Below are 26,311 nucleotides of genomic sequence, written 5' to 3' on the forward strand. Positions count from 1 at the left end.
ATTTGTAATTTGATGTCACTGTGTATCTAATCTTTAGTCTTTTGTACAATTGTAATTGCTTACCAATGCTTTTATATACAGATAAATAATTACAAGACTCGGGTCTCGCATTTGGAAAGTGATACAATCGATAGAGTTTATCTAACTACGGCGGAATCTAAGGTTTGATCATATGCAAGTCTAAAAATTTAAACTTCCAACTCCCTCAGCGAACCTATTCTATCTTGCTGGATGGATAAGAATAATAAATATGTGAGCTATCTTAAGTAAATAGTTTTGTTTTACATTTATGCATTAGGCAAGAGCATTAGAACAAAGGTTAGAAACAGAAATGATGACCAAAAGTCGTATGGAGGTATATTCGACATTTTTTCCACTTTTATTAAACTAATTTTCACCAGCTATTAAAGTCAAATATTATATTCTCCGATCCCTTTGTCTCGCTTTATAGACTACTGTTAATCGTGTCAAGAAGAATTTAGAACGAGTAAAAGAAGAGAAAGATCAACTAGAGCGAAGTGTCCAACAAGCTCAGGAGAAGATCAAACAGTATGAAGCCTTCGTTTCATTATCTCATATAGTGACATTTATAGTACTTAGTTGAGATTTATTTATTCTGTCTTAATCCATTTTTAATTCAAGCAATAATCGAGAGCAAAGATCGCTACGTGAGGAAATTAGGGACTTACATCGTAAAATATCTGAACAACAAAAGAAAACCGCTGACTCTGTATGATATTTGCTTTGCAATTGATATAATCTTTATTACCAGTAAGAAATAACACGTATCTGTAACCTTGAATCCATAGGAGGCTGAATTGGAAAATTTGCAAGCTGATTATGAAGGAGTTACTGCTCAATTGAAAGTTGCCAATAACAGAATCTTTGCCCTACAACAAGCTATTGAGGAAAACCTGGAAGTCGATTCCGATGAATCCAGTGATAAATCCTCAGATGATGCATTCGATAGTACACTGGACGATGAATATTTTCGTAAGACTCCCGACTCGAGTAAACGTGGCTTGTACAGACATGATAGTAGCCAAGATTTTGAAGCGAAACTAAAACGACAGACGTCATACGATAAATATGATACTGAGAAAATGAGACGGGCACGCAAACGCTACGATGATGACGATATGGACGAAAGAAATACATTAAAAAGGGATCATACTTCCGAGAGTGATAACAGGCTAAGTGTTAAGCAAGGTTTAAGCGGCGGTCGATATCAACAAACTCATGACGATGACGATAACACTAAAAATCCAATGCCTCGACCTAAGAGTGGAGAAATGGTCGAAGTGTAAAACGCTTTGGATTGTTATATACGCGTATGTAATATCAAGCGCGCATTATTTTAAATTGCAATTACAACAAAGATTCTTATTAGATCATTATTTAGACGAAAAATTGCATTTGAACATTTATCTGCTACTACTAAACTCTACTGTTATAGATAAAATACTAACGTCTGTTTAAACTAACCAAAATTTAGACAATAGGCAATTATAACACCTGTGTACTAAGTAAAGCTATAATTTTTCGATCTGCGATTGCCTCGCAATTATCTAAGATATATATGTATGTACCAATTCAGTTGAGCAGGAAATTATGTATAACTATTTTTCAGGTTAGTCCTATCGCCATATATATTCATTGATAATATAAATAAATAACTATGCTCATAAAACTCAATTAATGGGTCATTATCTTGATGCTCCTGAATACTGTAGCATCCATAACTTAAGCTTTACTAATTTTTCAAAAAAATGACCTAAATTTATAGTTTATTTACCTGGCCCTTTCCTTGAAAATTTACTCCAAATTTGTTTTTATATTGGAAAATATTTATATATCCAGTTATCGCAATAAAATTTATATCAAATTCTTTCGTGTTCTCATCTCTATGGCTGACTAATAAATTGTAGTATTTATTTTATATCAACATGCACGCTATTAATGCAATAATTTTGTCAAATAGTAGGAGTAAGAATGCTGTGATATAGAATAACATATCTACATATCATTCAAGTAGTTTATAAGATATTGTTAAACAGTGAAGCTTGAATGTGAATAGAACCAAAGTCGATGTTCTACGAGTCAAATAAATTAATAAGGCTTGCATGCAATTGTCATTCTTATATTGAGATTTTATCGCTTTAATAACATGGAATGAAAATCTTTACGTGCAGACAACAGATGCATGATAAAAGTAAATGCTAAGTAGATTGCAACATCAATTTTTTGTCGGTTACTTGTAAAGTATAAAGCGAGGAAAATAATTATTCATCCGATCGAATAACCCTTTTGGTATTTCATGAAACATATCAACAATCTGAATAGTTTTAGTACTTCTAAAAGGTCAAGCTAAATAAATGATGTAACTATTATAACATTGCAATTCAAGCGTAGAATTTACCATCTGAAATTCAAGTATCAGTCAGCTTGTACATAAGTTTACCATCGAATTCTTTCGTTTCTATTTACAGTAACGATGCTCATAAATTATCACTATTATTTTAGAAATGCTTTAAGGATCATGTAATACAGACAAAAATTTAGATATATTTGAAAATAAATTATTTCCCCCACTCTATGGTATGCAAAGAGGACGCGTCATCTGTAAGGCTAAATGATGCCGGCTTAAGTGATGGCGGAAGATCATTTACAGGCGGTAATGCTACTGGAATCGAAGTATCTTTAGCTTCTCCTCGCTTCGAATTCTCTTTACTTCTTCTAATTTGAACATTGGTCATCCATTGATCGACGATTGCTTGTGTCTCAGCTTGGTCTACATAAAACGAGTTATGATAACGCGTAAGATAATGATAATTATTCGACGAATCTGAAGTATACGCGTAACTAGAACGACAGTACTTTGCTACTGAGAACCTTTTTAGAATTATAGCAAGATATATTCTTGCTGTAGTTGATTTGTTATACTTCTAGATTTTTATCTATCGTAGTTTGATAAGCTGAAATTCATTCTATTAATAGTAAAGTAAAATTGTTGGTTTGATGTATTACCTATTGCACCGCTTGCTGAAGTCTGTCCTTGCCACTGACGAGAAATATCAGCTAAAGAATCAATAAGAGTCAAATTATTATACCAAGCAAAAGAGCTAAATAGCTTTAATAAAGTTATCCAGTAATGGCCTTTCAAACTGTTTAGTTAGTATTTAATGCGATCAGGTACGATAAAACGCAATCAATTCCATTAGAACTTACGCGCACTTAAAAACAGTCTTTTAATATTGCATTTATAGTTATATCTAATATACTGATCAGTCAATATCAGCAGTGTATATTGGTAAACTGCAAGTAGAATCCAAGGTGATATTTGAAAAACTAGATAAGGCAATGCAATATCAAGCTAATTTGCAATTGAAGAATAGCTCAACTACATTGTACAGTAAGTGGATGCTATTCGTGTTCGCTCACTAAAGGAGAATTGGTCTACTTTGATAGCATTCATATTGCAAGATAGCGATAATTCTTATATAAGGCATCTTTTACGTACGTATTCCGTAATACGATTGGAATGGACTGTTATTTTGAGAGTTTTCAATAAAGCTATGAGGTTTCATTGACTGACTGCTAAGGAGCTGTGCAGCATCTAGAAATAGGCATTGTAAAAAATCAGGAGTAGAAGCGATCAATAATGACAAAGTATAACCGAGTCGTATCTAGTCCTTGCATGATAAGTTACCTGCCATAACAATGGAGTTATTAACTATAAGTCAAGACCATAATGAGACACTAACTTACCCCTAAATGAATCATAATGTAACTTTGTAAGCCTCTGATGTTGGAAACTGCTCCTATGTTTCTTCCTAATTTCAACACTATCTGTAATATAGCGTTCACAGAAATCGCAGTAATAGCGTTTGCCCATCCAGCTAGCTACAATAGTTCTAGATGACCTGACAAAACTAATCAATAACCATGGAAAGTGAGCAAGGAATCCTCTATAGTATAACGCTATAAGCAGTGGATTTTCATTCTCATCGCTCGTATAACTCTAGGATGCTCAGAGGAGGGGTAGAGATTACTCAAAAGTAAAAAATAACTTTGGCTAGGTTGATTAAATGATTATTTATAACATGAAGGAAGGATAAATTATGTCGAGATGGCCTTGAAGTACACGGACTGGATGGGAACACCAGTGTTGGCCACTTCTTTCATAGCCATTCCACAATCCTACCTAATGCGCTTACTGTTACATGTAGTGTTGAGTACTACATGAGCAGCTAAAATCTCAACTAAAAAGAAAGCGGGACCGGAAATGGTTGCCAATCATACTAAAAACATCAAGGCGGCTAGTTTGCTGGTCATTTCAACTATATCGTATATCTGCAACCATACGCCACACTATTGACCATGGTGGTCCGAGTCTACAGTGTACAGTGTACAGTATGGGACTGCTTTACAGTACTGTAGCAGCCAAAAGACTGTACTGTACACTGTACACTACACACACTCACTCGGTGCAGCTATACAGTACAGTAGACTAAAAAAGTAAGACCAGCAAAAGCTCAATTTTGGACACCAGTGTTCATTTAGTAGCATCAAGATCTTCATGACCTGGCTGGCCTTGATCTTCAATTTCAATTTGAAAAATACGGACCAGAGTCGAGACTAATGCTGTTTGGATATGCAAGCATTATACTACTGTACAGTACACACACTCACTCGGTGTAGCTGTAGCACTAAGAGAGACATGCAAAAGCTCAATTTTAGACACCAGTGTTCATTTAGTAGCATCAAGATCTTCATGATCTGGCTGGCCTTGATCTTCAATTTCAATTTAAAAAATACGGACCAGAGTCGAGACTAATGCTGTTTGGATATGCAAGCATTATACTACTGTACAGTACACACACTCACTCGGTGTAGCTGTAGCACTAAGAGAGACATGCAAAAGCTCAATTTTAGACACCAGTGTTCATTTAGCAGCATCAAGATCTTCATGATCTGGCTGGCCTTGATCTTCAATTTCAATTTGAAAAATACGAACCAGAGTCGAGACTAATGCTGTTTGGATATGCAAGCATTATACTACTGTACAGTATACACACTCACTAGGTGTAGCGGTAGCACTAAGAGAGACATGCAAAAGCTCAATTTTGGACACCAGTGTTCATTTAGTAGCATCAAGATCTTCATGATCTGGCTGGCCTTGATCTTCAATTTTAATTTGAAAAATACGGACCAGAGTCGAGACTAATGCTGTTTGGATATGCAAGCATTATACTACTGTACAGTACATACACTCACTCGGTGTAGCTGTAGTACTAAAAGAGGCATGCAAAGGCTCAATTTGGGACACCAGTGTTCATTTAGTAGCATCAAGATCTTCATCATCTGGTCTGGTCTGGTCTTGATCTTCAATTTCAATTTGAAAAACACGGACCAGAGCCGAGACCAGGGTTGTTCGGATATGCAAGCATTATAATACTGTACTGTACACACACTTATTCGGTGTAGCTGTAGTACTAAAAGAGAGACAAGCAAAGGCTAAATTTTGGATATGCAGAGCATTATCATCCTGTAGATGACTTGCAAAATAGAATATACTGTAAGATATACGAATTTGGAATGGGCAGCATAAAACCTATTAACTTATACATTATTTCATGATTTCAATTTCAATATTTAAAAGACAAACCAGAGTCGAGACCAGTGTTGTCCGCATATGCAAGCATTACAGTGCTGTAGATGATTCCCAAAATATAATATGCGATGAGATATTGTATATGAATTTGGAATACAGCCATATTAGTATTCGTACAGTAAGACAGTTTATCTATACTGTATATTGTAATACTTGTATATACGTAACATATATATATATATTTTTATATCGTACCAAGAGGGAAACCATGGACTAGCACAACCGGCCAGATTGCCTTTGTACATGAAATACTGCATAAGTTAATAATGTTTTATATTGCATGGCTACAGTAGTAAAGAGATACAGTATAAGGCAAGTTATCTGGCTTACGCCATTACAGACAGCCGACCCGTTAACACTGTTCCGACATGGAGTAGACTGTTCATACGAGGCACTGTATCATATGCTACAGTATAGGATAGTATACTGAAATACTATTAAAGTGACGGAGTGCAAACAATAGGCGGTGGAGTACTACACGTAGGATCGGTTACTATAGCGACAGAAAGGACACAAACGCTAAACAACAATTTGCAGTCAAAGTCGTCAATTTGGAGGAATATCGTATACAAGAATATCTCGCTGTGCCCTGCTGTACAGGCATATCATATAGGGCTTGTGGTGCAGTTAATAAATAAATTTTAGATACTACACCTTATTATGCAGTTTAGGGTAGACCCTTATTGCCACAACGTTCAAGCATCAAATAGTACAACTACTTTGAAAAATTATTGAATATTTGGCTGAACACGCTTAAGTTAGCCAGCTATTAATTCAAAAATTTCCGTCTCAACAAGTAATCATTTCATTAACGCCGCATAAGTTAAGGGAGCATTGAGGATTACTCTATTTTCTTTATGGATATTACTTGCATTTAACCAGAACTTTCACTATACACGTTGAAATTTGATACCAAAATTCGACAGCTGATCTTGACAACCCATCGCGATATACGAACGAAAGATTGAAACAATTTTCTCCCTGGAAACGACCATTTCCAAACAGATAAACACTAATTTATTATCATAATCTTGAATCAACGTTTAGCTCACGGTGCAAATACAGCAAACTAGATATTACAATGAATATTGCAACGGTTTCTGGCTCCATTGACTTTGCCACCTTCCGAAAGTTGAAAAAGACTCACAATGTCGGAGGAATTCTAGTAAGTAAAGGTAATCATGGCAAAGCATCCTCCATACCAAGTGATGTCTTGAGAATCCTAGACCCGGCCAAAAAGAAATTAACTTCCGTCGAGGGACAACGAATCTTGGCAGTGATTTCAGAAGGAATTAAGAGAGTAGAAATTGTCAGTTTATGCAAATATGCAATAGAGAACCTAGATCGATTTTCAGTAAGCTTTGGCACTGAACTAACTAGTTGTTTAGAAGCGCATAAAGAACTTCTTACTAAATACATGGATATTTGGACAGAATTAAAAAATGTAACAGGAACTGATTTTTTCTCTCTTGGAGTATCTAAAACAACAACCCGCCGTGCTAGTTCAGCAACTTCACATAGTGATCGTGGAGAAGACACCGCTGATGTCCACCACCTTAGTGACAAGGAAAGATTTAAAGGTCAATATAATTATCTCCAAACTCTAGAAGGGCAAATTTATCACTCATGTAGGACTCTGCTTCGTCACTTCTCCAACAATCCCACTGCAGTGGATGCGTTGAAATCTGAAAATATCGCAATCAATCGTCAAAAAGAAACTGGTGATCTCATCGCTACAATGGTCGAACTAAAGGCCATACTATTAAGTAAGCTACTAACTACACCTAATGAAGAAAAGATTAAGGAGCAACACCTCGCTCATGTTACTCAGAGTGAACGAAAAGCCGGTGAAGTGATAAAAATGCTAGAAGCAGAATTAAATGCAGCTGTAGAGGATAGAGATGAAGAGGTAGTTTTGATAATGCTCATTCACGTAAGCGTAGCAAGAGAGTTTAATTTTTTTTTTAATATTTTAATCTGTAGGTGTCAAAGCGGAACGAGATCATCCGTCGCTTAAAAAATGATCTTCATAGCATAGAAAAATATAGTGAAGAAATGAATAGGCGCACATTATCAGAAGCTGTTAAACAAGAAGCAGCCGATACAAAAAATTCCGAAGGCAGACGTTCCAAAATGCAACATGACATTGCTAATATACGCCAGACATTAGCAACAATAACGCTTACTCATAGAGAATCCGAACTTAATTTAAGAAAGAAAAAATATAAACTTGAGACTGAAGTGGAAAACTGGATTCAAAAGTATGATCAAGATATGTCAGAAAGACAGGTTAGCCAACTGTTAAAATTGTTCATTATAAGAAGCAATTAAAAATGTATAAATTAAAGTACCTATAATTAATTTTAAATTAAAAATTGTAGAATGAAATAGAAGAAATACAAGAAGTTTACACTAAAGAAAAGGCTCAGCTAGCAGCAATAGAAGGAAAGTTTAAAACATTAAAGGAAGAATATGACGCTATTATGAAAGAGAGACGAATAGCTAGAGAAGCAGCAGAAGCCGCAGAACGTCAAATGGCTGCAATGGCTAGAGCTGCCATAAGAATTCAAACTTATTATCGCGCATTTAAAGCACGTAGATTGCTACAGAAGAAAAAAGAAAAATTACGCAAGAAGAGAAGAAAGGGTAAAGGCAAAAAGACGGGAATGCTTTCCAAATTAGGAAGGAAACGAAGAAGATAATTGGTTGAATGGACGTCCAACATCTACACTTTCCTACTCAATATAATATTTTCAATATACAGTATATGATTTTACTGGTGTTTATTTCATCATTTTCTTTATGGATAATATGCTATTGCATAAGCACCCATTTGTATCATATTGCAGTTCTTGCTAAATTTTTTAATATGCTTTTGGATTTTAGTGTAATATGTAAATCTTTCTAATTAATCAGTGTAATATAATATTAATAACTAGGGCAATAATTTTCGCGAAGAGTTATAAATTAAGTTAGTCATAATAATATCTCAGTGAATGTAATACAATGGTAGCTATCGGTAAACCAGGACAAAGGTAATCACAACCTGTACCTCAATGTAAATACCAAGATACTCACTTAATTCATTTTTTTCTATTTCATTTCTGGCTTTTAAAGCATTTTATAGGATAAATTAGTATCGCTTTTATATCATCTCGAGAATTATATAATGAATATAAATATCTCACCAGCATAATGCACTTACAGAATATATATTTATATATTATGCTTATATCAAATGACAGTAGTATGTCTTATAAAATAGAAATACAATACTTATGATTTCATTTTATGTAATTCAATTGTTTAGATATTGCATTAAAATAGCCATACTAATAGTAATCTACCTCCATTTTATTCTACCTTGGTACTTATCAGCATGTATGGAGTGAATCATTAATATAAATTTACACTACATGCAACTAAAAGCTGATTAACACTCGTTTGATATAGACTAAAATGACAGTAGTAATCCCAATTAACCTTTAATCTCTGACCGACTAATTCGGCAATAATAGCGATATTTTTAAATCACACCTTATTTAGTTAACCATCTTTTTGACTGGCGATAAATCCTTCAGCTTTGTCATTTTGACAAACACGAGGCTTTTACTTTCAGATTGTCTCCTTATTACCACTCTGAGTAATTATATTTAATCGAAGTTATTAAGCAGTTTACTGTTTCTGGGCTTTGATTATAATGCGTATTTAAAACAGTCCATGCATAGAAGATAACCAGTTAACTCATACTTACTGCAAATAAATGCGCAACAGACGATTCCAAAGCTCCTATTTTAGTCAATGCAGTTACTTAGATGCCTTCTTGTCAAAAGCTTTTTGCTTTCATTTTCATTTTATTCGGACTCTTATTTCCTGCAGATAAACTTACAGTGCAAAATTCAGAGAGTGTTAGTGTGCAGTAATGCAACCAATCTAAATTACATAAAGCAGTGTCCTAATCGAACGGGAAAAGGAAATTAGTTTACCGCTTTTTCAATATTTTGATACGTGAACTGTTATTAGGGCTAAAATTCAGGGTTTACTTATTGTTAGGAACTAGGCTGGCATTTAATGGAACAAGGAATGATTAGATTGCGTTATAAAAGGCCTTACTTTGTTCTACTTTGATTTAATTTTATTTAATCCGCAGCGACTCTTTTGATATCCTTATTTGATCAATAAAAGCGCTTCTACATATAATGATTGAAAATGATTTTGATTTGGGTATGGAATAATACGATTGACTCCACTACAGGTTAGGACGATATTTTAGTTGACAAAGCGTGACTGAACTCAATAAGTTATAACTGTGCAGTAGTCCCCGCCACCTTACATAAAGTTCTTCGAATATTCAGCTATTACTGTTAGGACATAATAATACGGAGCTACTGCTACTCAGCCAGTTACCAGCCTTGGCCTCTTAATGGCGTCGCTTGCCAAATACGGCGTATTAATTCATTTACCGTATAACTAGAATGATCTTCCGTACGCGTATAGTGTACCAGGGCTACTATAAAGGTTCCCGACTGCATGACGCATTATACTACAAGTTTAAAAGGCATCCGCCCAAGTTGCAAGTTAATTACAATTTTTCTTTCGTTTACTTTCACTACTCAAAACGATCAAAAGTAATTTTTAGAGGCTTATACGACTAGCTGACTCTACGCGTACGGTACGCCGATATGGTATGGACTTTTAGAAATATACCAAGTACAGTATATTTGTAAAAGTTCATGGTATCTATCAGTAAGTTCATGTCTGGGCCCATCGAATTCTATTTTACATTGTCTTGAATTACTAAAAGAAGACTAAAAGAAGATCTTCGTTATGTTCTCCCGGGCGATACTAGTGTCAATCACGCAAGACCAGGTTAGACATTGCAAAGTAGGCTGAAACGTGGAGTCCACTTTCAATTCTGGGTTGCCTTCCCACAAGTGAAATACCAATATATACAATCTGATTCTTTTCCATGGCACCCTTCGTTAAGAAATCAAAGTCGTATTCCGTTATGATATTTATGTATATATACAGTAGCCGTAGTTTGGGCTAGATGGAACTTCTACAATTTTATTTTTCAGTCAATGAGTAGACGTTCTAAGTCGATCTATCAATGACTATCATACATAACAATCTTCTTCTAGTAGTCCATGGCTGCATGCATTAACTTAACTTAGACAAGTTTGGCTAGCCAAGCAAATGCTTTATTGGCAGTACTTTACTTTAACGATCTCTGGTGCAGTACACTGTACCGTACATACTGTCTATTGCACAGTACAATGTACTGTACAGTATAATCATGGTATTGTCAGGGATTATACTGTAGTTTCCTGGTATTGTTATTCCATGACTACACGTCAAAGTTTGTACCCTCTGATTAGAGCCATAAAAATGGTCCATAAACCTAGTAGTCGTAGAGGCCCATATTAAAGCGCAGTAAGGTCAAACTTTTAAAATGGTGTATTATTTATACCTATACTGTATTGCCAGAGACTAGTAAGAGAATTTTCTCTTTCAACCATGCTTGAGTCCTTTGAGGAATACTATCATATGCATGACATGAGCGCGAGTGCAAATCTCGAACTGTATCGTACGGTATCTGTTCAAATTGTCCGAGAGGAGAATCGATTACAATATTGTACAGTCCGCTGCAGTAGATACCGTTCGAGTGCAGTAGAGTGTATGTTATTAATTAATTAATTAATTAATTATTAATGAATTGATAGTAACGCGTACAATGTAGAGTAACTTCTCTACTACAGAACAAAAATAGAATGAAATAATTTCAAGCATACCGCAGTATGATACTGAGTAGTGAGTGTTAGGGTTATACCAGAGACATGTAAGAGAAAATCTAGCTTTTCCCTCAGTCCCTGACCACTGAATTAGAATGCTTTTGAGTGAGCCTTTTGAACGAGTGCCGTTCAAAGTCGATCATTTTCCTCTCCCGTTCTTGAGGAAAGTCTAAAGGTACGACTACTATTTAGCTTCAATTTTGCCACAAACATTCTAGATGTGTAGTAGGCCAGTACTACTAGGTACTGTCCATGTACATCAGTGGCTTGGCCTACGCATGCTATATTTTTACCTTTATTCATCTTTAAAGTCAAGTAGGAAGGGAATAAAAAAATTGTTCAAGACTCGATTGTTCATTTGCTGCTCTCTTCTATAAATTTCATTTGGATACGGTTGCCGTCACGCTCGGTACGGTACGGTAGAGTTTGATGAGAAAGTCCAAATGTCTCTAGAGTACAGTATTGTTCAATACTGTAGAATAGAATAACAAGTACTGTAGAACACTGTAGCAGTACTGTACTGTACAGTACATTGCATTCAATCCATTTTGTCCGATCGATGTGAATACGGACGTCTGGAGTGCACCTTGGTCAGTTTATGGTCCGTTTGGTCTAGTCGTGTGCGTGTTGTACAATGCAGTGAATGTACACACTACAGCGGTTGGCATCCAGTACAGTGTACAGTACTGACACATCTTGAATACCACACGACAAAGTACTGTCGAGTAGAGTACACACGTACTGTAGCTCCAACTAGTTTTAGACCAGAGTCTAGTTTGCGACTGTGCGAATCCATTTCAAATCTATTGTTTTCTCCAAATCCATCAAATTATCACTGGCCAATGAACAGACTGTCAAGAAGAAGAGTTTGGACGGTAAAAGCTTGAGCCTTGAGGACAACATTTTCATTCAGCCACAGGTATTGAAACATTTATTTTCTGCTGCCATGTTATCAATGCTTGGAGAAGGTGAACAACACTATCGTGATAGCAGAAAATAAAACCAAATTATCTACTTAAGTAAATAACCTACTGTACATGACGCGATCGTGCAATCTTTCTTGTAAGCTTGAATTTTTAGCCATCATCGTTGATGATTGAATTTTTTTTTTTTTGTCTTTCTGTTTGTTGCCCAATCCTGCTAGCTGTATTGCTAACCAATGTTTGCTCAGTTTTTATAAACTGTACTCAACTTTAATCGACTAATTTGGCCAAGTCATACATTTGCTGAACTACAAAACCTCTTCATACTCAAGTTGCCGGCTTATGAATCAAGGAGAAAAGACAATTCAACATTTTTACAACAACGTTATCCTTTATTGCTGCCTAATTGACTTCAATACGCCACAAGTCTTCATAGACCTATTTCGCTATCCTAGTCGCGTCTAATAACGATTATTCTCAAGGTGAAATTAACCATCTTGTGGAATTGAAATTGCACGTATTACAAAAAGGCTTATCACAATCACCCATTTAGCCCTGTATTACAACAGACAGATAAAGAGAGTTGTCAGTCATCCTTTTGCTAACTCAAGCCACTAAACCATGTCCAACAAAATGGGAATCAACGATGGTAGAGGCGACCATCATCGTAGTGGAAATAACTATAATACATATAAGCGCCCGACGTATTCGAGTAGTTCCGGTGAGGAAGACATTATCGATGGTTTCGCAATTTCCTCATACTCTTCCGTCACAGCATTGGAGGTAAGATAAATCGATTGCTTGTAATAATAATAATAAATAAAATAGCCTATTGTAACTTACAAGACTTTCATCCGTCACCATTTTTGCCATCCAATGTAACTTGCAATCATGTTGAACATGACTGTAAAATACTGACGTCGTACGGTATGAATTTTCAAGATGGAGTAGCGATTGAAAGTATAGCATCACCGGTATTCACATTACCTTGTACAGTTTATCGATACGCTTGTTCACTGATAGTGTCATGATTGGAGTGTTACTAACGAGTAGTACTAATAATTACTTTATACATGATGGAAAGAATGTGAATATGAACGACTATACACAAATCGAAAGAGGATACCGCTTCCATGCAGTCAAACTACTGCATACGTGGAACCGTGGTGATTATTTTACTTTTGCATGCCCGTACGGCGTTAAACAATTCGTGAACATTTGTCGACAGAATGTGAGATATTCATGTGCTAGACTTGTGTACTCGATAAAGTAGTAAATTTGATAGTCAATCCTGTCACAAATGAAAATGAGAAAGGAATGTGGCTAATTGATTAATTCGCGTATATCATGTCTCAAAATCATTCTTCAAATGAGGTTCTATTTTGGCCTTTGCTTTCATTTGTGCTATAATGACTGTAGACTGCACATTGGAAAGTGACTAAAAAGACACTACTTGTAATATCAACTCGTTCAGTGTCACTGGCTAGTTTCCACTGCTATACCGTATCTTGTCAATGAATTTTCAAAGTAGAATTTATGTTGTACAAATCATTTTGTAAACTAGACCCGTAGTTCATTCCATTTTGCAAGATTATTCGTATATTGTCATTACCCTAGTACATTCTTGCTTATTGATGCGGTATTTGGTGCTATAGTATTCAAGCACTGATTTCGCTAGACAGACATTGAAAATTTTTTCCATGGAGAAGTGATTTTTGCCAACCTTAGAAGTGCTTTATCATAGGCTGTTGGACAACATGATCAATGTAATACCAATTGTATCATTACTTGGCCAATGGATTAAACAGTTTACAGCACCTTCCCCTTTCAATGACATTATTGTACATCAGACTAGAGAAGTGAACCGTACTACAAGTCATTGCTGGTATGGTGTGATGACACTAGTTCGTTGCCACTACACTATGTATGGAGAGAGAGAGAGAGACTGTAGTGATCACACACTGTGCTCGACCCGTCAAAGTCATCGTGATAGAAGTGAGACTAAAGTCAAGTGACTAAAGATCAATGTAGTGGTGTCACGCAACTCAGGCGTTTGTATCGTACTTTCACTCGTGTCACGACACGTCCGTTAATAATGTGTACTTTCAGTCCAGTCCAGTCCAGTCCGGTCCAGTACGGTACGGTAGAGTATGACGGGTGTTATAATGTGGAGTGGACAATGGCGATCCCTTTTCTTGCATAGCTACTAGTAAAATGCTCCAAAAAGATCAATCGTTATCAACCTTCCTCGACACATAGATCTGTTATTGTAGAAAGTTACTCACTTATTATCCCTACTTATTAAAATCATGCATGGCCGATCAATTTTGTACAAATGGATGCAAAAATGACAATCTTCAAGGGATGCAATCACGTCCTAAAGTAGTGTAAATGGAAACAAGTACAGTAATTAAAGGACTATACGGTACAGTCAGGGACGACCATCAACTGATGCCTAGGCAACTGTGGATCAGATGAATCAACGGTAACTGTGTATTAGCTTAAAATTCCAATGGTAGAATTCGTATCTCATAGTTTCTGCGTTTGTCTGTGACGACGTTCCTCACGTCAGTTGGACTATAAGTCTCTCACGTACTGTATAATTGATATGTACACTTGATGATGGATCATCATCATAATAACAATCAATATACACTCTTCAAGGAAAGGGTTATAACTAAGGGCCCGTGCGGTGTAGAGCACATGTTACAGTTGACATCTTTCTAACGGATACAATTCCTCCTTCGGTGCCAATCTCTCATCGACATGCTTGATCATAATATTATTATAAATGTTAGAACACACTGCCTTGTCGTTGACTCACGCTTTGTGGGAACCCTTTCGGCTTGTACATGTCGCATACACGCGTATAGAGATTGGAATAAATCTATCAAGGTGTACGACCAATGATGCATTCTGTAGAATACGTAATGGTTTTTCTTACTGTTCATTCTAGTAGAATGGGACGATAATGGAAATGGATAGTAAGGACAGTGTAAGTAGTTCGTTCTTCACTGCCTAGCTATCTACCATCATGATGTTAACACCGACATCCTTCAAATGGATTGTCACTCTACATCATACTTTACTATTATCTACAATCATGTTGCAACAACTCTGATAAATGCTGAAACATGGGATTGACATGTTACGCCGTATTACATTATCGTACAAAGATGCAAAAAAAAACAATTTAGTGTACTTGCTATATGTTACGTTACAATAAAATAAATAGATGAGCATTTTAGACGCTAACCGCAATCTCGTAGGTACTCATCAGATCAGTACCGATGATTACACCCATCTAGTTGAGTCTTGATATATGAACATCATCATCAATATCAATTGTTGGAATAATTGATACAGGAAAAAAATTGGCTTAACAAGCATCTCATCAGTCATATGAAGTTGTGAGCTACCGGCTACAATTTTGAACTTGTAGCTTCGCGGACAACTCTTCAATACTAAGACAAGAGAGCATTTTGCAACGATTAAAAATTTTGTTATAGCATTGATAGCCAAATTACGGACAAGAAGTATGCGACTGGCATAATCACACATTCTCGCTAATTACAACATTGGATGACGCGCACGTAGTTGACAATATTGATCGTATTATTAAAAAAAATTTCTTTTCTATTTCAATGTAGGCGAGAGTAGCTACTGATAACCATCAGCGTAATAGGAATCTGAGAGGTATGAAAGAAAATTGTTTACATACCAGAAAAAGGAGAACAAGAAAACGATATAAGGTATACATGAAAGGGTAATCGATAACTGTATACCGTATATTCCTAATGTTAACTGGAGTGATTAAGAGGTTTATATATTTCAAATTGACCAATTGCCATCATTCTTAAAATTGTAGCTGTGTAAGGCGTTTAACATTAATTCTTCTCCATCGATTATTCAAATAGATATCAAGAAGTAGTCCCGACAATTCTAATTCATCTGTATTAGCGTTAAAATTGGTTGACGACGATGTTAGTCGTACAGAATGTTATAAAGCTTAACTTGAAATAAATTGCGATTCATTCATACATTGATGATAATAATAATATACTAATAAATAATGATAATTATTTAAATACTTAGGGAATATCATCGGTTTCCTCCGGAGATGATAAGGTTACTTTTAACTCTTATTTAAGATAAATCGTCATAAAATGTAACGCTACTCCAATAGTGCTAAACTAAAATTTCATTTTCACAATATATATATATATATATACATATATAGTGCGAAAATGAAGATGAAAACCTGAATACCATATCATATCGGGATATGAATAAGTCTGTAAGTTTCTTCTACACATTACGCCAGATTATCAATTAATTATAGAATGAATAGGTTCTTTGGCTTTAAAATTTGTTATCATCCTACTTAATGAATTAGCATTAATGTACAACTAGAATATAAAACTATTCAAAATGTTTTCTTTTAACTGCAATAATCAGTCCTTATCGAGTTATATTTGTCAGCAGTAAAAGTTTTCGCTTGACACTGTATATTTTATCTATGCAATTCAATCAATAGAACAAGGAAGGACGTCATATCTTGAAAGGTGCGAATTAAATTTAATCGCTACAAGCATGTATTTGATAAATGCATCAATAGAATAGTTCACATTTACTATATAGAACATAGCAAACGTTAGTTAATTTATTTAATACTTTTATGCATTACAGGAGAATTTCTATCAGAAACAAATTCCAATATTTCTGGCAAGCTGAGCGTAGCAAGCATTATTGGAAATTCATCTGCGTAAGTAAAACCGCTACAGAATATTTTTGACTTAAATCTTGCCGCTATTATATCTGTAATAAATAAACCTTCAATTTTTCTGTCACTCCAATGTATAGTTATTCTTTATCGATCGGTAGCATTACTATTATTGTCTACTAGTTTTTTAGTTTGTAACTATTTCATTTGTTGATTAATTGAAATCAACAATTGATTATAATTCTAGTGATAGCAATAGCCTGCGTAGCAAAAATCATGGTTTAAATCGTGAACAGGGAGAAGCGCATACGCAGAACGGTAATTCAAAGACAGATATTTTATGTACGCGTAAACTATTTCGAATATGTAATAATACCATGCGAACTTTAATTTGCTACTGCTTCATACTAACAGATCAAGGGCTACGGGCGATAAGAACACCTGTTCGACGAATTGGTGACTTAGACAGTCAGGTATGTGACTATTTCTAACATCAGTCGTATCCACACATATAATTGGATGATATAATAGTATTTATTTAGTTCTTAGGCAGGTAAACCTAAATATTACCAAGTGTTATCATTCAAAAATTATATGTAAACGTGAATTATGGCAATGCACACCGTTAAACCCTATCTATTTATATCATTATTTACAGATATCGGGAAAATGGTGTAATGCCCATGTTAAAATTGCTCGCTTAATTTTACAAGAGAAATTAAAGGAGAAAGTACGTTTTCATAATAATATTAATACCAAATTATAATTTATCCGTATATTACAGTAAGTAATGTCGCTTTATAATAACATAAAAACTTATTTATATAGGATCGAACAGATAATAATAAAGACCCTGCTAGTAGTAATTCTATCCATACCATAGCATCTAGCCGATATGATGGTGCAACAAATTTACCGGGATATACATTACAATCTCAAGTTAAAGATTCAGTCGTTCCTCCTCTTGGATTGTCTGTGTATCCAGGTTGTAACTAAATCATGAGTAACTTTTATTATAGTATAATTAGTAGCTATTTTTTAAATCACACTTACCAGGTTAAATACATTTATAGGTTATTCGTTTCCAAATGCACCCGGAGCTGCTACACAAAACGGACAAGTAGGTTCTTCGTATGACATGACTTCAGGTACCAGTTCTATTCTTGGAACAAGATCGATCGGTAACTATGGTAGTAGTAGTCCGTATCAATCTCCAAATTTACCTTCAGTGGTAAAAAGAGAAGAAGTAACATCGATGAACAATTCCGGACCAAGTGGAGGCAACTGGGGTAATCTTAGTAGGTATGCTGTATAAAATACAATACTAAAAATTATTTTAATACAGTAAGTTATCAATTTTATCTTTTCATTTACTGACTCGATCATGTATTGTACTGCATCATTTTTAATCAGAGTTCATGCCGACCAAGTTTCCAAACGATCGGAAACCAAGTCACCCAGTAAGGCCTCACATTCTCCTGATGTTGAAGCCATTAATGGCTCTACTACAGGTACAACCGCCATCAAAAATGAATCAGAGAATGAAAATCGAAATACAACGAAAAAAGACACTTTACAAGATGATAAAAAATCTGAAGGTGATTCATATGTGAAAGATCACGGAAATGATGCTACTCAAGCCCAGCCAATTAATGACTCTGTGAACAAGGAATTAGATTCTAAGAAAGGCGATAAAAGTAGCTTTGTTAAAAATAGAGGAAGCCCGCTACTAGAACACACTAGACCTGGTAGCAATCACATAAATCAAGCTGAGCGCAACGTTAGAAATCCATCGCCTAGAGCGCGTTCTAGTGGATCAGAAAGTAGTCGTTTAAAAGCTTCCGCTAGTCATATCATGGACAGCGGAAGGGCGGATTCGGTCCCCAGGCTCAGTATGGGTCACAATACTGGAGCACTAAGAGAAATTAATACTGCAGAAAGATATTTTGCTTATGGGCCTGATATCTCCTCAAATACGAATCCGTTAATGAATCAATTAGAAATGAATCAGTTATATAGAAATATGTTTAATCAACACCCATTACAGTCTCCAGAATTTGCACATGCATCGAACGCGAATGTACCACAGCAATCTCCATACATTGACCAAAGGCACTTTAATTTAGTTACTGCTAATAGTTCACTATCACAATATGGGATAGATGCAACAACCGCTTACTACTTAAGTCAGCATCCTAGTGTATCAGGCTATAGTGGCCAACTAGGTAGTGCTCTTAACTCTACCAATTATTCGGTTGATATGCGAAAATTTGAGCAAGCAGGCCCGATATTATTTGGCGGTTTAAGTTCAGGCATATCTCAGAGTCCTTCAGCACATCAAAATGGAATACCCGGTATGATACACGGTATGTCACCAAGATTATCAGCACCTGGAATGTCGGGTGGAATTAGTAATAAACCGGTGGGCGTTTCAAGCCTGGATCAATTGCAACTTACTGCAAATTCAGTATCAACTCATAGTCAGCCAAGTTATGGAATACGTCCGCCCTCAGGTGAAGATCCTGTTAATCCTTTGAACACTATTCCAATAACATCTTCCTTGCATCCTGGCTTTAGAGGTACTAAGCCAGATTCAAGAGATGATCGATCGACATCTAATTAATTCGACCATATAACCTATATGATTTTAAAGTATTGAATGAAGAAAGCACATTAGCGATTTACTTTTCAAAAGGAATTGAAATTTTGTATTATACGTGACATGTAAATTCATCGTTAATAATATTTTAACCCTATTCTTCGTTAGCTCTTGGTTGAAAATTTCGAGTGTATGTTCCATAATGTTGATATTTATGAATCTATCTTTAAATAATATGGTACACTGTATATTATGAACAAATCTTACAACATATTTTATGTCGATTTCGTAATTTTTCGTTGATGCATTTAGTCATATGTATTTCCACTAAGACCACTTAACGTATTATTCTGTGAAAAATTCAATGAAATCGTATTGTCTATCTAATGGATTAATAATATAGTCCAATAAGGATAATCGAACAAAACAGTATCTACGATAATGATCCATCTTCTATGTATAATCCACCAGTTTAATAATAATAATATTGGCAAAATTAATGGCGGTGACAAATTCTGTTTATTAATTCTCTTATAAAATATCGCCCATTTTCAATTCTTGTAAAGTATATCTGCATAATTAATACGATTTTCTTGTCTGCCGATACGGTAAAAGATCTATCGGGTGTATCATTTTAGTTGTATACTGTGTATCAGCGCTACATAGTTCAAAAAATTTTGCTACTTTACGCTAAACTTAATAGTGTCGCCGATCATGTTTGGTGAAGGATTGTGTCTTATGTACATGTTTTCTTGCTATCTTAAAATGCTGATTTTACCAAGTGTTTTTTTGTAATATGATTTATATAAGAATATGATGACCAGATACTTCACCACACATTGATTAAACTTGAAGTTATGTTGCTGTTTTATCTACTGTCACTATATTAAGAGTACTGTATAATGTACTTTCATTGAATAGTACACTGTTTTGCTCTATTACTATTAATAACTATTTCTGATTGACTATTACGGTGATAGTACTAATTCTTTATTGTAACTTATCTTACAATTGATAAAAGAAAATTCTTGTATTATAAGTCACCATTTGTGACAACGGTATTCGTCTATCTACTCGTTATATTCCGAATAACTATGATACGAATGGGTCATCAGTATTTTGTACTCTCTTTTATTCGATTTCTAATATTGATATTACAGTATGAGTTGGGCTGCAAGACCATTTAGGGTACTAAAATTTGTACAGTAAAGTCTATTTGACCTTGTCTTGTGACCCGTGATACAGCAATAATATAATTGAAACTAGGATAAAAATCATGGCGGCAAATTAATTCTTGGTTAAATTTTACGACGTGACGGTAAATATAGTAAAAGTAAATAGGGCGCAGAGTTGCGAATGACAATCCCTTTCTTGAAAGGAGTACAACTTAAGTTGACACATGGAACACTTTAAGACTCAACTTTATTTAATGATGTATGTACTGTAATTACAGTAGAAAATATTTAGCACGTCTGGCTCTGCTAACAATCCATTGACTTGTGGATAAATAAGCGCCGTCAATTCGCATTCGGTCTCATTTTACTTTTTGCCTTAGCAGTCAAGATTGTTCGCAAGTGCTTCATTGAGTTCATTTTGAGTTAGCCTCTAAGGGAATTTAAATTTTCAGCTTCGATCTGGGTCAATGATTTCATCGTACTGCTCTACATAAGAGTGCAGTTGCCTTGTGCATTATGCTGTGTGTACTGTATACCTCAGTTTATACAGTGCAACCTATTTCATCACGTTATAACAGCTGGCATTTATTACGATTATAATTATCGATATAATCCTAGCTGATTGCTACCAATTTATTACTCTAATCTAATTTTATAGATAGTAATAGATATGGAAAGATTTCGCTTATATGACGAGGGTCTTAACTAAACAATGACTACTATTTATGAAAAATGAACGATAAATCTTTCAATTTCTCTATTTTCCATATGCGCCTAGGATAAAATTAATCAATAGACTGATATACAGCTCTACGCGTATGACAACTGCTATTTATTGCAACAATCAGGATAATCCTAATTAATGGTTACTCATTTCAATATTAATCCAATGTACAAATAGTAACATATGTAAATTAATCGAAAAGCTCATAATAATTAACAATCTACCATCCCTTCTCCTTATTTTCCTTAAATTGATACAATCAATAAATACTCATACTTAATTATTGCGATTTATTATAATGTTATAGCACTTAAAATTGTTCTGCTATGCATGCTACTGTCGTATCCTCTATTTTTCCGAGTTGCTACCAATACAAAAGTATCGCTTTCATAGTAATCTATTATGCAGATCAATACATAAATTCAAATATCATCAATATTGTTGCGCTTTTCCTCTCTTTGATATAGCTACTACTGAAGGAAAAGTTTAAGCTTTGAACTCTATTCCAATAAATCAATTTTCATTGCTAAAAGTGAGAAAATCGATTTTTAATATAGTAGAGGAGATTATGAGAAAGATTCGTAATTCCTTGGTCAGGGTAGTATCGTTTCCCAATCCTATCCTAGGTTCACAATACTCTGCTTGATACCATTGATATGGTTCATACTGTCTATAGTTATTTTAATGAGAGAGATGAAACTATACTAGAATGCCTAGGCCTTAACGCGCATGGCTCTTCTACGCTACAGTACTGCACCATCCATCCATTCGATGACCAAAAATCAATTTTCTCTCAGCAACATCGACAAGATCAATGAGAAGTTTTTTATCGAATCACTCGTTCTATCTAGCAATCTGAGCCATGTTTTATGTATTCCTTGGTTTATCCACTTATATTGCTACTTCTACCTTCTTCTTATACAATCCCCAATTATTACATGGTAAAAAAAAGTCTGCAATTAAATGCAGGCATATTAGCCATCGTGGAGGTAAACATGGTCAATATTGTGCATTTCGTAAATTATTTCTAGAAATAATGTAGACCTGATATATCTAGATATACATCGATTGATTCAGTTGATACTATTTTCTGTACTTGTTATACAACGAGATGCATAGATACCTGAAAGCTAGAGTATCGATCAAGTTCTACTTTAATGTATCTTCGTATCTTAGTAGCATAACGCTTAAGTTCATACGTAAAGACCTTTTATACTCCTTTGCTGTCAACTTACCTCGGAAAGAATCATAAATCAGATATACATTTATTGATTCTGCTTACTCTATTTTCTGTACTTGTTATACAACGAGATACATAGACACCTGAAATTTAGAGTATCAATCAACCTCTACCTAATGCGTACTTGTATTCTTATGCTTACGCAATCTTCTGTGCTTCTTATACTGTACAACGAGATGCTATATACACTCCTGAAAGCTAAAGTATCGATCAAGTTCTACCTAATACGTATTCGTATCTTAGTAGCATAATGCTTAAGTTCAGGCTTGAAACCATTTCTATGCTCCTATGCTGTCATCTTACCTAGGAGTGGACTGCAAATCTAGATATCCCGTATACGCGTCTCTACAACTTTACCCTGTTTACTCTATTCTCTGTACTTCTTATACAATGAGATGTCTAGATACCTAAAAAGCTAGCGTATCGATCAAATTATACCTATTATGTATTCGTATCTTAGTAGTATAATCTTTAATTTCCATGCTACCATCTTTACCTAAGAATAGATTGCAAGTCTTTGATCGAACTTCTAATATGTAATATAATAATCAATTTATTTATCAGGTGCTGCTGAAAACTTGGAGAATACTATCACTGCTTTTAAACAGTAAGTAACCTCCCATCATACGTATCTTTTCTAGGCATATCTTCTAATTTATAGAGTTGCTTAGTAATGCTATTTCTTGCTGTCGAATTACAAGACCGTACAATGCTGTTGAAAGGAAATTTTAGTGTCCTATACTATATTACCTTGGACTACAGTGATAACAATCGTAATGAAAATAAACTCGACAGGATCGTGGTCGATTCTCTTTTTTCCAACTATAGTGACAATTAGGAAATAATACGAAAATAAGAGTACGTTTTAAGGAGACTTAGAATTAGTTTTATTGATTTAAACAGTTCGACTACTGTAAAATCTACAGCTCTGCAGGCAACCTGACAACAAAGTGATTATGAATTATAAAACTGATTCAAGACACAAGAATAATAATCTGATATAGAATGGCCAAGAATACTACATACTCGCATCTGCCTCATATCTCATATTATTCTACTATATGGGATGTTGAGGGCTTCCAAGAAAATGTACCTAAATCGAATGTTAGCCGTTGCACTATTATCGTATATGTTAATGCGATATTCTCTAATCTAATTTATAGTATTTGTAAACAGCACTAAAGCAAGCAAGAGTATCTAATAAGGATATTAAATAAATAATTCTAATCAATTTTTTATGTAGATTATTACGTTTGATAGCTAAAATGTAAGCATTGACAATGAATATGCTTCTATCAGATGTTTAATTTCCTATTTTTAAAAATCTATAATCGCTCATTAGCAATATTCAAGCTAAAAAAATAAGTATGGTGAATATTGAAAAGTACGCGTATACGTAGATGGGATGATTATCCAAAACAATATAAAATACGATAATGTAGGACAAACAGCCGAGTTAGTTAATATAATGTGTATAGAGTAGCGAGCGATTGCAGTTGATAATTGGTATACTCCTTAATACCACTACTAAACGTTTAATAGTGATATAAATCCGACACAGATACAGCTATACTGTAAAACATATAGTATCTAGAATTTTTATAGTAAAACTCTTACAACCTTATCTTTAAAAATTTAATTCATAACTATCCTTTATGCTGTCTGACAGATGGTTTTTATCTTTGCTTTGCAGTGCAATCGATTGTGATACTGACATGCTGGAGATTGATCTACACATCACAAAAGATGGACAGGTTGCAAAATGCTACTTAAGTTGCTAATAAACGGTCTACAGTTTAATCAAATCTATTTCTCATTACTTAATTATTTGACTACTTTTAGGTAGTGGTATCACATGATGATTATCTTTCAAGATCTTGCCAAAAAGCAATATATGTTAATCAAACTGATTATCAGGTAAAATAGCGAGCTATACATCTTAATCTAATACTTGTTGCATTAAACTGATAACAGTAAAATTCTATCCTATCCAACACTTACCATTGCAAACATACGTAATTAACGAGTAATAAACCTTAGGATTTACCGATGCTTGAACCTCCTCTGAAAGTTACTTTCACAAAAGATGATTGGTGCTATGGTGATCGTAGCGATCGAAAAATAGCGCTATTAAGTGAAGTGTTTGATGCATTTGCGAATACTCCTATTAATATGGACCTCAAAGTTTGCGATGAAAAGCTAATCATTCAGGTTATCAGGAATGAGTTTAATTATAATTGATTGAGACTTGTTATAATGTACTATTGGACGACATTATATTAGTCTACGTACGATATCAGATAATACTCAATGTTTGCTTTGTAGACGGACTGTTTAATCAGAAAGTACAAGAGAGAAAACATAACCATTTGGGGAAGTGCAAATGATGTCGTTTTGCAAAAATTATACTTACAAGTACATACAATAAATGGTTTTATTGAATAATATGATAGCGTTATCAACCTTTGTTTTAATCTTCAATTAAAATATCTCTTTAGAATCCTGAAGTTCCAACATTTTTCTCTAAGAGACGTGTGGTGATTACAATTTTACTTTTTTATACTGGTTTGTTACCGTTTGTTCCCATCAAAGAATCGTACTTTGAGGTGATTATGCCAAGCATAGTTAAAAAGTGAGTAACCTCTTATTGAATAATCTTGCTCTATCTAGTTTATGGGCACACTCAATAACTCTTTTATCATTACTTTTGGATAATATGTATATTTATAGAGTTTTAAACCCAGAACTTCCTATAAAAAGTTGTGCCTATGCCAAATTCATCGATTAGTAAGTTCTACAATTAACTGGCAATGGAAATATTACCCATTATAGTCTGTATCGTATACTATACGTAATTAGTCTGTTTATTCGTATCTAAAGACAGAAAATAGAAAGAATTTCTATTTATAGTAAAATTAAATAAATTTTTGATAACATAAATATATGTATCTCTTCACTAACAGTTTACTGATGAGGCCAAGCTTGATAAATCATTTAAAGCGCAGAGGCATACAGGTGTAACTGAAATTGTTTAGTTATAGTGCGCAAATTAGAGTTGCTTGAATTAAAACGTGAAATCTCTTCGATAGGTATATCTGTGGGTGCTCAATGATGAAAATGACTTTCGTAGGGCGTTCCGATTAGGAGCTGATGGAATTGTTACCGATTATCCCACCAAACTGCAAAAATTTCTACAAAAACAAAAAAGCGACTAAGCATGTTCAATATTCCATACGGTATGTATGTCTTCTCGAGCTAAATGTTACCGTAAAGAAGGCTAAATTAATGGTGTTTCATCAATAGTATGCAATTGCGTATAGAATATGTTCACTAATCAAAAGATGATTTATATCTGCGTTATGTATATCGATAAATCGGCTTTTTTTGTATATGAATAGTGATGTATGTATGTACGATGATCTTCGTTTAATGAATGATAATTACGTAAGTTCTAATAAGTT

General features: G+C 34.6%; 4 protein-coding genes across 4 annotated transcripts; 3 read left to right on the top strand and 1 right to left on the bottom strand.

Moving 5' to 3' along the window:
* Positions 1–2,579: 2,579 nt before the first annotated feature.
* Positions 2,580–3,895, bottom strand: TRIADDRAFT_59175 (uncharacterized protein; the record flags this gene model as incomplete). The annotated part of the gene is made up of 3 exons (XM_002115312.1): positions 2,580–2,791; positions 3,028–3,078; positions 3,769–3,895. The coding sequence occupies 3 exons, from the start codon at positions 3,893–3,895 to the stop codon at positions 2,580–2,582; spliced, it is 390 nt and encodes a 129-aa protein (XP_002115348.1).
* Positions 3,896–6,755: 2,860 nt separating this feature from the next.
* On the top strand, positions 6,756–8,376 carry TRIADDRAFT_59176 (uncharacterized protein; the record flags this gene model as incomplete). Its single annotated transcript, XM_002115182.1, has 3 exons — positions 6,756–7,583; positions 7,658–7,963; positions 8,056–8,376. The coding sequence occupies 3 exons, from the start codon at positions 6,756–6,758 to the stop codon at positions 8,374–8,376; spliced, it is 1,455 nt and encodes a 484-aa protein (XP_002115218.1).
* Positions 8,377–13,010: 4,634 nt separating this feature from the next.
* Positions 13,011–19,735, top strand: TRIADDRAFT_59177 (uncharacterized protein; the record flags this gene model as incomplete). Its single annotated transcript, XM_002115183.1, has 13 exons — positions 13,011–13,172; positions 16,040–16,141; positions 16,307–16,372; positions 16,485–16,517; positions 16,630–16,686; positions 16,927–16,954; positions 17,079–17,154; positions 17,360–17,430; positions 17,527–17,585; positions 17,771–17,842; positions 17,941–18,097; positions 18,186–18,414; positions 18,526–19,735. The coding sequence occupies 13 exons, from the start codon at positions 13,011–13,013 to the stop codon at positions 19,733–19,735; spliced, it is 2,322 nt and encodes a 773-aa protein (XP_002115219.1).
* A 2,737-nt stretch (positions 19,736–22,472) lies between these two features.
* TRIADDRAFT_59178 (uncharacterized protein) lies at positions 22,473–26,065 on the top strand (the record flags this gene model as incomplete). The annotated part of the gene is made up of 11 exons (XM_002115184.1): positions 22,473–22,599; positions 23,415–23,457; positions 24,094–24,117; positions 24,520–24,604; positions 24,693–24,767; positions 24,891–25,061; positions 25,176–25,265; positions 25,349–25,482; positions 25,581–25,637; positions 25,814–25,865; positions 25,940–26,065. 11 exons carry the CDS (start codon positions 22,473–22,475, stop codon positions 26,063–26,065), a joined length of 984 nt encoding a protein of 327 aa, XP_002115220.1.
* Positions 26,066–26,311: the final 246 nt, after the last annotated feature.

Source organism: Trichoplax adhaerens, genomic scaffold (genome assembly GCF_000150275.1).
Source record: "Trichoplax adhaerens TRIADscaffold_10 genomic scaffold, whole genome shotgun sequence".
Classification (NCBI taxonomy): domain Eukaryota; kingdom Metazoa; phylum Placozoa; class Uniplacotomia; order Trichoplacea; family Trichoplacidae; genus Trichoplax; species Trichoplax adhaerens.